This window comes from Nerophis ophidion, linkage group LG10 (assembly GCF_033978795.1).
Source record: "Nerophis ophidion isolate RoL-2023_Sa linkage group LG10, RoL_Noph_v1.0, whole genome shotgun sequence".
Lineage (NCBI taxonomy): Eukaryota > Metazoa > Chordata > Actinopteri > Syngnathiformes > Syngnathidae > Nerophis > Nerophis ophidion.
Window position 1 is genome coordinate 7,947,429 of NC_084620.1, and position 15,363 is coordinate 7,962,791.

The 15,363-nt window shown below is 41.8% G+C and overlaps 1 protein-coding gene across 1 annotated transcript in view; it reads left to right on the forward strand.

Annotated features, from left to right (window-relative positions):
* LOC133560109 (sodium- and chloride-dependent betaine transporter-like) overlaps nt 1–1,670 on the forward strand; it is a 37,944-nt gene extending 36,274 nt beyond the window's left edge. Inside the window, exons 14-16 of the mRNA XM_061912218.1 lie at nt 191–291; nt 369–515; nt 591–1,670. Of these exons, the coding sequence (XP_061768202.1) occupies nt 191–291; nt 369–515; nt 591–746 (404 nt within the window). The 3' untranslated portion in view covers nt 747–1,670. The remainder of the gene's footprint in view (nt 1–190; nt 292–368; nt 516–590) is intronic.
* Nucleotides 1,671–15,363: the final 13,693 nt, after the last annotated feature.

Genomic DNA, 15,363 nt, shown 5'->3' on the forward strand with positions numbered 1-15,363 from the left:
TAGCGCCTTTTGTTCTTTTCCAGCTCACATGCTAGTTCGGTTTGTTTTGACTAAGTCTGTGTTATTCGTTAAATAAATCTATCATTTCTTACATTTACGCTGTGTCCGAGCCCGAACTGCATCTTGGACATGCCAAGGAAACGTCACACTTTTACCTTTACGTGTTTTAATTTTGGCGATGCTTTCACAGGCGCCGACCGTTTTTGTGACAACATCGAGGACATGATTGGGTACCGGCCGTTCCCCCTCCTCAAGTACTGCTGGTTGTTCATCACGCCGCTGCTCTGCGTGGTGAGTCCGCCCTCACTTCCTGTCTGCGTTGGTTTTGTGCTCGTATAACATATGTGACGGCGCTGACGTCCTTGCAGCTCACGATGCTGTACGACCTGATCAACACGCACTCCCTCATGGTGTACGACTACAGGCCGGGCGCGTGGGCCTCCGCCTTGGCCTCGCTGCTGGTTCTCACGCCGCTCATCTGCATCCCGGCGTTCATCCTCATCACGCTGTGCAGGGTGAGTGTCCACATTTGAAAAGGGGCAGCCTCCATCTACAGCGTTTTGTTTGACCTCAACGTCTCGACCAAACAGAACCCCCAGAACATGACGACGCCGTCCAGCGATCTGCGCCAGGCTCGGCCGCATCAGCCCGTCCTTACCTTGTGTGACCGCGTAATCTTCGCCGCCTCAAAGCCGCCCAGCCGGGGAGACGATAAAATAATGATGGAGGAGCCCAGCGGCGTTTGACGGAAAAGGACAATGACATCGCCATCATCATGTTGTTTCTAAATGTTTACACCTTTTTCACTTACTTTTCACTTTTTAAATGCCACAGATTTCCTCCAAAAGTCTTGGAGCTTGTAGCTCCCATGGTCCTACTGTATATGGGACAGTTGGACTATTTTCTTTCCAAAATATCCATCAAAGAATCAGACAAAAAACATGTTTCTCTGGATGATATATCTTAATCTTTAAGTTTGTGTAAACACAAAAAAAGCAATTTCGGAAGAAATTGCCTGTGAATGCTGAGAGAAGCCAAACTAAAACGATGATTTTTAGCATGCAAGCCAAATAGCGTCAACAAAACATACGACACTTAAGAGTGCACACCTGGAAAATAAATGATAAATGGGTTGTACTTGTAAAGCGCTTTTCTACCTTCAAGGTACTCAAAGCGCTTTGACACTACTTCCTAATTTTCCCATTCACACACACAATTACACACTGATGGAGGGAGCTGCCATGCAAGGCGCTAACCAGCACCCATCAGGAGCAAGGGTGAAGTGTCTTGCTCAAGGACACAACGAACATGACGAGGTTGGTACTAGGTGGGGATTGAACCAGGGACCCTCGGGTTGCGCACGGCCACTCTCCCACTGCAAAAGAAAAGCCAACATTTACTAAGCGTGTAATGGCAACATTTTTGACTCTATTGAATGTACACCTGCCAGACAAAAAGCTAGCATCCCAACATTAGCATGATAGCTTTTATTGTTTTGGAAAAAAAAATATCAGTCTAAGCCTGGGCCCCTTGAGAGGGGGTCCAGACTGAGGCCAAAGGAAACCTCCGTCTTAAAAAAAAGACCTAATAGCCATAGCACACATAAACGTGTGTAAGGGGGAACCATCAAAGAACACAGAGGACAATTAAAAGAGGAGAGCTGATGGAAATAGTTGCCACTCCAGCAGTGCCACTTCTTCACACAAAAGTAAAACAACAACAAAATAATCAACCAATAATATACATTGCGCACACATAGACAAGCAACCAAACAAAAACATAATTTCAATCAATCAATCAATCAATCAATCAATCAATCAATCAATCAATCAATCAATAAATGTTTATTTATATAGCCCTAAATCACAAAGGACTGTACAAACCATTACGACTCCGACATCCACGGAAGAACCCACAAAAGGGCAAGGAAAACTCACACCCAGTGGGCAGGGAGAATTCACATCCAGTGGGACGCCAGTGACAATGCTGACTATGAGAAACCTTGGAGAGGACCTCAAATGTGGGCAACCCCCCCCTCTAGGGGACCGAAAGCAATGGATGTCGAGCGGGTCTAGCATGATACTGTGAAAGTTCAATCCATAGTGGCTCCAACACAGCCGCGAGAGTTCAGTTCAAAGCGGATCCAAGACAGCAGCGAGAGTCCCGTCCACAGGAAACCATCCCAAGCGGAGGCGGATCAGCAGCGTAGAGATGTCCCAAACCGACACACAGGTTCCACGCCATCGTCTGCTGGGGTGGTAGGAGCATGGCCAGAGACAGGAGCAGACCCAACAAAGCAACCAAGGGAGCCCCGACTCCACCCTCGGCCGCCCACCAACTCTCGGCCGGTGAATGCTGAAAAAAGCCAAACTACAACACTAATTTTTAGCGCGCCAGCCAGATAGCGTCAACAAAATATACAACTCTCACAGTGCATACCTGGAAAATAGGCAAAAAGAAAATCCAGCAACGCTAACAGTTACTATGCGTGGAATGGCATTTTTTTGTTCTTGTTGCTTGACGATTTATTCTGCTCGTGTGCAAACATTTCAGCATTCTCACGCCATTCCTACTTTCCTATAATCTTGCTTAATAGTATGTAACTGCACCTGTTGTACCGCATAACATGCACAATATAATGCTTATAAACCAACGAGTGCTATCCTTCTGCCATATCACCGCCTCAGATGCCTGTGATTGTTGCCATAACAACATGCACAGCGAGGCTGTGTGATGTCACAGCATGAGAGCGTCATGTCATGCCGAGGTCGGTGATGCGTGTGATCCGGGGCGACATTCAATTACCGGGAGATTCCGGCTCGCTCTTTTTTTTTTTTTTTTTTTTTTTTTTTTTTTTTGCATACACAAGCCGTGACCCTCAGTGGAAATCCAGGATGCGGGAGGTCAGTCTGGATTTTGACGAGAGATGGATGACGATGAACCCTCCTTATAGACGGATGCTTATTTTGCTAGCTGAATTAAACGTTATGTTTATTAGGCCGCTTGCTTATCGAGCGTGATTGCTTGATCACAGTATCAGACAAAAGGTTGCACCAGCCTTGTTAGGCGGTTCCCATAGCAACAGCAAGCTGCGTGGTGCTGATGCTGGGGTTTCTTAATTAAGTGCGACGACTTGGCGTCAACAAAATGAGGACGCGGTCGTCGGAGGAATTGACGGCACTTATTTCAATCAGCTCGTTTTCTTGCTGGTGTGACGGCCTGGTGTACCAATACTTTTGTGTCTAAGACAACAATTGATTGTCGGTAATGTCACTTTATTTGCAACATGCCTAATAAGTGTACAAACCTCGTTTCCATATGAGTTGGGAAATTGTGTTAGATGTTAATATGAACAGAAAACAATGATTTGCAAATCCTTTTCAACCCATATTCAGTTGAGTGCACTACAAAGACAACATATTGGGGCGGCATAGCTCGTTTGGTAGAGTGGCCGTGCCAGCAACTTGAGGGTTGCGGGTTCGATTCCCGCTTCTGCCATCCTAGTCACTGCTGTTGTGTCCTTGGGCAAGACACTTTACCCACCTGCTCCCAGTGCCACCCACATTGGTTTAAATGTAACTTAGATATTGGGTTTCACTATGTAAAGCGCTTTGAGTCACTCGAGAAAAGCGCTATATAAATATAATTCACTTCACTTCACTTATTGATGTTCAAACCCATAAACTTTATTTTGTTTTGCAAATACTAATTAACTTAGAATTTCATGGCTGCAACACGTGCCAAAGTAGTTGGGAAAGGGCATGTTCACCACTGTTTCTTTTAACAACACTGGGAACTGAGGAAACTAATTGTTGAAGCTTTGAAAGTGGAATTCTTTCCCATTCTTGTTTTATAGAGCTTCAGTCGTTCAACAGTCCGGGGTCTCCGCTGTCGTATTTTACGCTTCATAATGCGCCACACATTTTTGATGGTCTGGACTGCAGGCAGGCCAGTCTAGTACCCGCACTCTTTTACTACAAAGCCACATTGTTGTAACACTTAGCTTGGCATTTTCTTGCTGAAATAAGCAGGGGCGTCCATGATAACGTTGCTTGGACGGCAACATATGTTGTTCCAAAACCTGTATGTACCTTTAAGCATTAATGGTGCCTTCACAGATGTGTAAGTTACCCATTCCTTGGGCACTAATGCACCCCCATACCATCACACATGCTGGCTTTTCATCTTTGCGCCTAGAACAATCCGGATGGTTCTTTTCATCTTTGATCCGGAAAACAACGTCCACAGTTTCCCCCAAAACATTTAAATGTGGACTCGTCAGACCACAGAACACTTTTCCACTTTGCATCAGTCCTCTTAGATGATCTCGGGCCCAGAGAAGCCAGCGGCGTTTCTGGATGTTGTTGATAAATGGCTTTCGCTTTATATAGTTGGGTTTTACCTTGCACTTACAGATGAAGCGACGAACTGTATTTAGTGATGGTGGTTTCCTGAAATGTTCCTGAGCCCATGTGGTGATATCCTTTGGAGATTGATGTCGATTTTTGATACAGTGCCTTCTGATGGATCGAAAGTCACGGTCATTCAATGTTGGTTTCCGGCCATGCCGCCTATGTGTAGTGATTTTTCCAGATTCTCTGAACCTTTTGATGATATTATGGACCGTAGATGTTGAAATCCCTGAATTTCTTGCAATTGCACTTTGAGAAACATTGTTCTTAAACTGTTTGAGTATTCGCTCACGCAGTTGTGGACAAAGGGGTGTACCTCACCCCATCCTTTCTTGTGAAAGACTCAGCATTTTTTTGGGAAGCTGCTTTTATACCCAATCATGGCACCCACCTGTTCCCAATTAGCCTGCACACCTGTGGGATGTTCCAAATAAGTGTTTGATGAGCATTCCTAAACTTTATCAGTATTTATTGCCACCTTTCCCGACTTCTTTGTCACGTGTTGCTGGCATCAAATATCAAAGTTAATGATTATTTGCAATTTTTTTTTTTTTTTAATCAGTTTGAACATCAAATATGTTGTTTTTGTAGGATATTCAACTGAATATGGGTTGAAAATAATTTGCAAATCATTGTATTCCGTTTATATTTACATCTAAAACAATTTCCCAACTCATATGGAAACGGGGTTTGTACATCACAATGCACACTTGGACCTATCCAAAAAGGAGTAGGAGGAAGCACCGCTTTTCGGATCCCCTTTTCATGACTCAGCATGAAATAATAGTTTTGTTCACTGCCTATGAACCAAAAGACCAGTTTTCTAAAGTTGATTGTATTAAGACTATTACTTAAAGAGGGAAGATTCCTCCCGGATTTTTTTAGTTCTAAGGCGGTCTAAAATAATAGGTGACAAGAATTAAAGATTAACGAGTAAGTAAGGACAAAAAATAGCAATACTAGCACTGGAAATGCGAGCCCTCGAAAGTCTGAAGCGTTCTTTAAAACGGTCGCCCTCCTCACATGCTTTTGTTCACGTTGCAGCACTGCCTGGGCTGAAAGTTAACTTGGTTGAAAAAAAAAAAAAACGTTAACTTGAGGGGATAAAATGTTTGATTGTGCATTGATAAGAAACAGGGTGAGATCATTGTGTTTATTCATTTCAAGCCAAACGAAGGCCAAAGCTAGTGACCTTTAAGGCAGTGATTCTCAAACGGTGATACGCGGGCTTCATTTTGCGGCACGTCAAAATACCTTGTTCTATTTTCCTATATTCAAACAGTGCTACTGTTCCAACTGCCTGTAAAGGCCTACTGAAATGAGATTTTCTTATTCAAACGGGGATAGCAGGTCCATTCTATGTGTCATACTTGATCATTTCGGGATATTGTCATATTTTTGCTGAAAGGATTTAGTAGAGAACATCCACGATAAAGTTCGCAACTTTTGGTGCTGATGAAAAAGCCTTGCCTTTACCGGAAGTCGCAGACGATGACGTCACAAGGGTGAGGGCTCCTCACGTCCTCACATTGTTTTTAATGGGAGCCTCCAGCAGCAAGAGCTATTCGGACCGAGAAAACGACAATTTCCCCATTAATTTGAGCGAGGATGAAAGATTTGTGGATGATGATATTGATAGCGAAGGACTAGAAAAAAAATAATTAATAAAAATTAAGTTAAAAAAAAAAGGCGATTGCATTGGGACAAATTCAGATGTTATTAGACATATTTACTAGGATAATTCTGGGAAATCCCTTATCTTTCTATTGTGTTGTTCGTGTTTTAGTGAGTTTAATAGTACCTGATAGTCGGAGGGGTGTGTCCACGGGTGTCTTGAGGCTAGTGTCTGAGGGAAGTCGACGGCAATTACAAGGACGGCGCAAACTCCACAGATCTCCGGTAAGAGGCAACTTTTTAGCACAATTTTCTCACCGAAACCTGCCGGTTGACATGTAGTCGTGATCCATGTTCGCTTGACCGCTCTGATCCATAGTAAAGCTTCACCTCCGGGAATTTTAAACAAGGAATCACCTTGTGTTTGTGTGGCTAAAGGTTAAAGCTTCCCAACTCCATCTTTCTACTTTGACTTCTCCATTACTAATTGAAAAAATTGCAAAAGATTCAGCAACACAGATGCCCAGAATACTGTTTTACTGAGATTAAATAGTACCTGATAGTCGGAGGGGTGTGTCCACGGGTGTCTTGAGGCCAGTCTCTGAGGGAAGTCGACGGCAATTACAAGGACGGCGCAAACTCCACAGATCTCCGGTAAGAGGCGACTTTTTAACACAATTTTCTCACCGAAACCTGCCGGTTGACATGTAGTCGTGATCCATGTTCGCTTGACCGCTCCAATCCATAGTAAAGCTTCACCTCCGGGAATTTTAAACAAGGAATCACCTTGTGTTTGTGTGGCTAAAGGTTAAAGCTTCCCAACTCCATCTTTCTACTTTGACTTCTCCATTACTAATTGAAAAAATTGCAAAAGATTCAGCAACACAGATGTCCAGAATACTGTTTTAGTGAGATTAAATAGTACCTGATAGTCAGAGGGGGGGGCCACGGGTGTCTTGAGGCTAGTGTCTGATGGAAGTCGACGGCAATTACAAGGACGGCGCAAACTCCACAGATCTCCGGTAAGAGGCAACTTTTTAGCACAATTTTCTCATCGAAACCTGCCGGTTGACATGTAGTCGTGATCCATGTTCGCTTGACCGCTCTGATCCATAGTAAAGCTTCACCTCCGGGAATTTTAAACAAGGAATCACCTTGTGTTTGTGTGGCTAAAGGTTAAAGCTTCCCAACTCCATCTTTCTACTTTGACTTTTCCATTACTAATTGAACAAATTGCAAAAGATTCAGCAACACAGATGCCCAGAATACTGTTTTACTGAGATTAAATAGTACCTGATAGTCGGAGGGGTGTGTCCACGGGTGTCTTGAGGCCAGTGTCTGAGGGAAGTCGACGGCAGATACAAGGACGGCGCAAACTCCACGGATCTCCGGTAAGAGGCGACTTTTTAACACAATTTTCTCACCGAAAGCTGCCGGTTGACATGTAGTCGTGATCCATGTTCGCTTGACCGCTCTGATCCATAGTAAAGCTTCACCTCCGGGAATTTTAAACAAGGAATCACCTTGTGTTTGTGTGGCTAAAGGTTAAAGCTTCCCAACTCCATCTTTCTACTTTGACTTCTCCATTATTAATTGAACAAATTGCAAAAGATTCAGCAACACAGATGCCCAGAATACTGTTTTAGTGAGATTAAATAGTACCTGATAGTCGGAGGGGTGTGTCCACGGGTGTCTTGAGGCTAGTGTCTGATGGAAGTCGACGGCAATTACAAGGACGGCGCAAACTCCACAGATCTCCGGTAAGAGGCAACTTTTTAGCACAATTTTCTCACCGAAACCTGCCGGTTGACATGTAGTCGTGATCCATGTTCGCTTGACCGCTCTGATCCATAGTAAAGCTTCACCTCCGGGAATTTTAAACAAGGAATCACCTTGTGTTTGTGTGGCTAAAGGTTAAAGCTTCCCAACTCCATCTTTCTACTTTGACTTCTCCATTATTAATTGAACAAATTGCAAAAGATTCAGCAACACAGATGTCCAGAATACTGTGTAATTATGCGATGAAAAGAGACGGCTTTTAGCCACAAATAGTGCTGCGCTAATATTTCCTGACAGTCCGTGACATCACGCGCACGCGTCATCATTCCGTGACGTTTTCAACAAGAAACTCCGCGGGAAATTTGAAATTGCAATTTAGTAAACTAAACCGGCCGTATTGGCATGTGTTGCAATGTTAATATTTCATCATTGATATATAAACTATCAGACTGCGTGGTCGGTAGTAGTGGGTTTCAGTAGACCTGTAATGTTATAGTGGCCAAAAATATTAAATATACCTGTTAAAAAAACCCTCAGCCTTGTTTTTAATGAATACTTGGGCCTAATGCGCTATTATATGTTAGTGGTGGTACTTGGAGAGCCAAGTTTGGTCAGTTTGAGCACCAATCAAAGGTGTGACAATATGTCTCCAACAAGGAATAAACTAATAGTTGGGGGGGTTAAAGTTGTTGTGTGCTCCTCATGCTCATAAAAATGAGTTTGGAATTAAAATGAATATTCCATGTAAATTAGATTTTCTTTAAAATCGAGTTGTAAGTATGACCAAATTTCGGTTGGAAACTAATAAACGCTCCCACAATGCACTGGGGTAACGGTTTGTGCGTGCGTGTGGACACTTAGTGGATATGAGAGTGTATAATTAAAGAGATTAAATTACGTTAGAAGGGACTCAGTAGAAGCATTTAAGTCTCACCTTAAAACTCATCTGTATACTCTAGCCTTTAAATAGACCTCCTTTTTAGACCAGTTGATCTGCCGCTTCTTTTCTCTCTCCTATGTCCTCCCTTGTGGAGGGGGTCCGGTCCGATGACCATGGATGAAGTACTGGCTGTCCAGAGTCGAGACCCAGGATGGACCGCTCATCGGGACCCAGGATGGACCGCTCGCCTGTATCGGTTGGGGACATCTCTACGCTGCTGATCCGCTTGAGATGGTTTCCTGTGGATGGGACTCTCGCTGCTGTCTTGGAGCCACTATGGATTGAACTTTCACAGTATCATGTTAGACCCGCTCGACATCCATTGCTTTCGGTCCCCTAGGGGGGGGGGGGGGGGTTGCCCACATCTGAGGTCCTCTCCAAGGTTTCTCATAGTCAGCATTGTCACTGGCGTCCCACTGGATGTGAATTCTCCCTGCCCCACTGGGTGTGAGTTTTCCTTGCCCTTTTGTGGGTTCTTCCGAGGATGTTGTAGTCGTAATGATTTGTGCAGTCCTTTGAGACATTTGTGATTTGGGGCTATATAAATAAACATTGATTGATTGATTGATTGATTAACTTCACTTGACTTCTTCAAACTCCATCGTGTCTGAACCAAGATGGCCGGCTGGATCGCGCTTGTCAAAGTTAATCTTCATCAGCTTATTTACTTGCCTCCCAATCGATGCAGCAATCAATAGGATTCCTGGCGAGGGTAGCAGGGGGACATTTACGGATGGCAAGAATGCAGAAACAACAAGAGCCAAACAAAGTGCGACTGACGGGGCGTGGCCATAATCACACAGTGAACGCTTGTGTGATGTCATAGTTCATCGCACTTTCAAAAAATTTGCCTTTGCATCGACGCCCGCCACAGGCCTCACAAGACTGGTTTCGAACAAAAATGACTCGCACTTTCAGACTTCACGGGGTCTTTGTTGACAAGCAGGATGAACGACGCCTGGCGGACACAGCACGGCTTTAACACGAACACATCATCAACTGCACTGATACACAGATATGATCTCCACATGTACTTGGAGCCCAGAAGTGCTTTTAAAAACACTTAGAGTTCATTCATTACATGAATGTACAACACGGCTAAATAAGCACAAATCTATGCATCGAAAAATGCTACCTTTGAGGACCTCGGTAAATCCCAGCATGAGTCACATGCATTGAAAAAAGGCTAAAAAGACAATGCTTTTGAGTTATTATTCGTGATTAGTAGTGCTGTCTCTTCCGATATTGAAATCGGATATCAAAGATAACAACAACAAAAAGAAAAATATATATGCATATACAGTCTACACCAGCGGTCGGGAACCTTTTTAGCTGAGAGAGCCAAAAAGCCAAATATTTTAAAATATATTTCCGTAAGAGCCGTATAATATTTTTTTTTTAACACTGAACACAAATAAACACGTGCATTTTTAAGTAAGACCAACATTTCTAGAGTATAATAGGTCTCTTATTCTTTGTAACAACATTGTTTTTCTGAAGCTAACTATGGAGGGGGCGTGGCCTGCAGGCCTGCAGCGACAGGTGCGTAGATGGCCCACCTGGGCCTTGTTATCTAATCACCTGTCGCTCTGTTATAAGCAGCAGCTAGGAGGAGAGACTGGGTTGGGGCTGGAAATACTATTGCTGGAAAGCAACTGAGAGACTTATTGAAAAATAAAACAATATTGTAACCCTGAAACAGGCTCTCATGTCGGTGCTTGGGGGTCTGAAGAACCTCCAGGAGGGCAAGCACCACACTAACCAATAAGAAATAAATAACTTCTTACCATTAACGCAACTTCTTGAACAGGTGCGGTAGAAAACGGATGGATGGATTAAAAATGCATGAGAATGTTTTGTATTTTTAACATTATTTTTAACACTGTGATTACAAGTGGAATTATTCATTACTTATCGTGTTAAGCAACGTCAGCTCAGATTTGTCAGAGAGCCAGATGCAGTCATCAAAAGAGCCACATCTGGCTCTAGAGCCATAGGTTCCCTACCCCTGGTCTACACCATGTAGGGGTCACCAACCTTTTTAAAGCCAAGAGCTACTTTTTGGATACTGATTAATGCAAAGGGCTTCCAGTTTGATACACACTTAAATAAATTGCGAGGAATAGCCAATTTGCTAAATTTACCTTTAATAAATAAATATATATATATATATATATATATATATATATATATATATCAATATCAATGTTTACTTATATACCCCTAAATCACAAGAAAAACTCAAACCCATATATATATATATATATATATATATATATATATATATATATATATATATATATATATATATAATGGGTATTTCTGTGTGTCATTCCGTCATACATTCTTTTTCCTTTTACGGAAGTTTTTTTGTAGAGAATAAATGATTAAAAAAACACTTAATTGAACGATTTAAAAGACGAGAAAACACGAAAAAAAAAAAAAAATAATTTTGAAACATAGTTTATATTCAATTTTGACTCTTTAAAATTCAAATTTCAACTGACAAAAATGACGGGGAAAACTAGCTAATTTGAATCTTTTAAAAAATTTTTTTAAAAAGAATTTATGGAACATCATTACGATGGGGGGGGGCGGCATAGCTCGGTTGGTAGAGTGGCCGTGCCAGCAACTTGAGGGTTCCAGGTTCGATTCCCTCCTCAGCCATCCTAGTCACTGCCATTGTGTCCTTGGGCAAGACACTTTACCCACCTGCTCCCAGTGCCACCCACACTGGTTTAAATGTAACTTAGATATTGGGTTTCACTATGTAAAGAGCTTTGAGTCACTCGAGAAAAGCGCTATATAAATTTAATTCACTTCACTTCACTTCATTAGTAATTTCCCCATTAATTTGAGCGAGGATGAAAGATTTGTGGATGATGATATTGATAGCGAAGGACTAGAAAAAAATAAATAAATAAAAAAAAAGTAAAAAAAAAAAGGCGATTGCATTGGGACGGATTCAGATGTTTTTAAGACACATTTACTAGGATAATTCTGGGAAATCCCTTATCTTTCTATTGTGTTGTTAGTGTTTTAGTGAGATTAAATAGTACCTGATAGTCGGAGGGGTGTATCCACGGGTGTCTTGAGGCCAGTCTCTGAGGGAAGTCGACGGCAGATACAAGGACGGCGAAAACTCCACGGATCTCTGGTAAGGGGCGACTTTTTAACACAATTTTCTCACCAAAACCTGCCGGTTGACATGTAGTCGTGATCCATGTTCGCTTGACCGCTCTGATCCATAGTAAAGCTTCACCTCCGGGAATTTTAAACAAGGAATCACCTTGTGTTTGTGTGGCTAAAGGCTAAAGCTTCCCAACTCCATCTTTCTACTTTGTCTTCTCCATTATTAATTGAACAAATTGCAAAAGATTCAGCAACACAGATGTCCAGAATACTGTTTAATTGCGCGATGAAAAGAGACAACTATTAGCCGCAAATAGTGCTGCGCTAATATTTCCTGACAGTCCGTGACTTCAGGAAATAAATGTAACTTAGATATTGGGTTTCATTATGTAAAGAGCTTTGAGTCACTCGAGGAAAGCGCTATATAAATATAATTCACTTCACTTTAGTAATTTTTCCTGTTTAAGATTAATTTTAGAATTTTGATGACATGTTTCAAATAGGTTAAAATCCAATTTGCACACACACACACACACACACACACACACACACACACACACACACACACACACACACACACACACACACACACACACACACACACACACACACACACACACATTCCCATTCAATGGGCTTTCTTTGTTTTCATAATTATTTCCTTTGTAATTTTTTTTCTCTGGGACTAATCTAAGGCGGACGCTCCCCTTTCTTCTCCTGCTTGCTTTTTTTGTCTTGTCTTAACTTTTTGTTGCCTCTTTTTGCTCTGCTCTCCAAATCAACATTGGAACTATTTAACTGGCTTCAACGAAATTGACCTGATCTTTGGTTTAGGGGAACCTGCTGTCGTGACGGAGCGGTTGTTGTTGGACACACGACGGCCTTTTGGGAGACGAAGGAGTGCCGCGCTCCTGGCGACCTTTTTCAGTCAAGGTCATGAAGATATCTACCATTTGGAATTATGACAGCAGGACATCTGCTGATTGGAGTAAGCGTTGCTCTGGTTTGTTGACAAATTGGAAGTTGCTGGCAGTCTTCACAGAATCCCAAAGCTGCCACAAATGAGTGGAGGATGCGAGAAGAACTGTGGACACTCTTGTTATTTGGATCGCATCGGACTGTCTAACCCGAAGGATTTTGAGGACTAGTCATGGACAATTTAGAGTGAAAAGCAAATTTTATTTTCGCTCGTATACAAAACATTCTAACTTGGATTGTCTCCCTGGCTTCGAGACTCTCCTGAAGGACAGTGCGGCCAAGACACAACAAACTCCCTTCTTGTCTCTCATGGACACACCTGTTGTTGTTGACTTTGGACTAGCGACTGCACAACACCAAGGCCGTGGAACAGAGATACACTGCGGGTTTACACACAAACAAGCATCCACAAATATATCCCCCCCTCAATCTAATGCCCTTGAGGCAAATCCCATAGGGGCGATGAAAGGATGGTCAGCGCCTGAGAGCTGCAGCCTCCCTTCCATCTGTTGCCAGATATCTCGAGATGTACATTGTAATATGTATATGGGCTTTGCTATGGAGGTTTTTTCCCACTCCAGACTGAGCCCCCTCAGGAGCCCAGTCTAAATTGTATTTTTTTACTCATCCTTCCCAAGCGTTTTACCTTTTTCCCATCTTTTACGGGGTGCCTTGTGGCGACGCATCAGCATTCCTGTTTTGTAACCCTATTCACTGTTTGTTTGTCTAATTTTGAATGGGTTTGTGCTGAAAATAAAGTTTTGTTGTACTTGTGCAATGACAAAGACCTATCCTATCCTAATGATAATAATCTAGTTTCTTCAAAAATAGCCACCCTTTGCTCAGATTAGTGCTTTGCACACTCTTGGAATTCTCTTGATGAGCTTCAAGACGTCGTCACCTGAAGGGGTTTTCCCTTCACAGGTGTCATAGTTTTGATGCCTTCACTGACAATCTACAATGTAAATAGTCATGAAAATAAAGAAAACGCATTGAATGAGAAGGTGTGTCCAAACTTTTGGCTTGTACTTTAAAAATAATATATATATATATATATATATATATATATATATATATATATACATATATATATATATATATATATATATATATATATATATATATATATGTATATATGTGTGTATGTGTGTGGGAAACATCACAAGACTACTTCATCTCTACAGAACTGTTTCATGAGGGGTTCCCTTAATTGTCAGGAGGAAGAAAAAAAAAATCTGGCGATTGAGGGAACCCCTAATGAAACAGTTCTGTAGAGATGAAGTAGTCTTGTGATTTTTCCCACACATACATATTACACTCTACCACAGCATCGAGCACTATTCTCTGGATAATCCAATTAAGACAAATATACATATATATATATATATATATATATATATATATATATATATATATATATATATATATATATATATATATATATATCCATCCATCCATTTTCTACCGCTTATTCCCTTTCGGGGTCACGGGGGGCACTGGCGCCTATCTCAGCTACAATCGGGCGGAAGGCAGGGTACACCCTGGACAAGTCGCAACCTCATCGCAGGGCCAACACAGATAGACAGACAACATTCACACTCACATTCACACTCTATATATATATATATATATATATATATATATACACACACACACACACACACACACACACACACACACACACACACACACACACACACACACACGCGCACACACACACACATTTGTATACACACACACACACACAGAATTAAATAGGGCACCACACGGTTCAATTTAACTCTTGGAGGTAACGATTTGATTCACAACTATTCTCGATTCAAATTCAATACTTTTTCAAAATAACATCGGGTGCCAGTTCTTTGATTAATTACATTCCTCCACAAAATAGACAAACAGAATATATTAGAGATCATGAATATGCGGAATATCAGAACGCCCACAAAATTGGGTGGAGGATATGTAAATACAATCCCTCAGTACGATGGCCAATGTGATTCATCAAGGCTTCTACTGCTCTGTGGATGCTGTTTTGCGTCTTTACTTAGCACGTGCAAACTCACGTTTGTGAGAAAGGAGGTGATTGTGCTACGAATCTAGAAAAATCCTCTGAACTACGTGTGTGTGTCAACAAATATGGACCGTCAGAAATAAAAAAATGTATGACACTTCTAAAGGGACAAGCGGTGGAACATGGATGGATAGATGATTAAAATGATTGAAATTGATGTGTTTTGGTGTCTGATATATATATATTTTAAATGACTCACATTTTCATTTTATCAGCATGCACCAGAAGGTAAGAACAGTTGGTTTTGCATAATTTTGCGAAACAAAACGCCAGATAACATGTCTGCTAGTAGGTGCCATTTTGCGGTCCTCACACACACACTGCAATAAAACCCGTATGTTGAAGCATAGTAAGTCTGACTACAATAGCTGTAATGCTCCGACAATCCATCTAGCGGTGTCACTTTTTAGTTTACCAAAGTCGTACTAAAACATTTT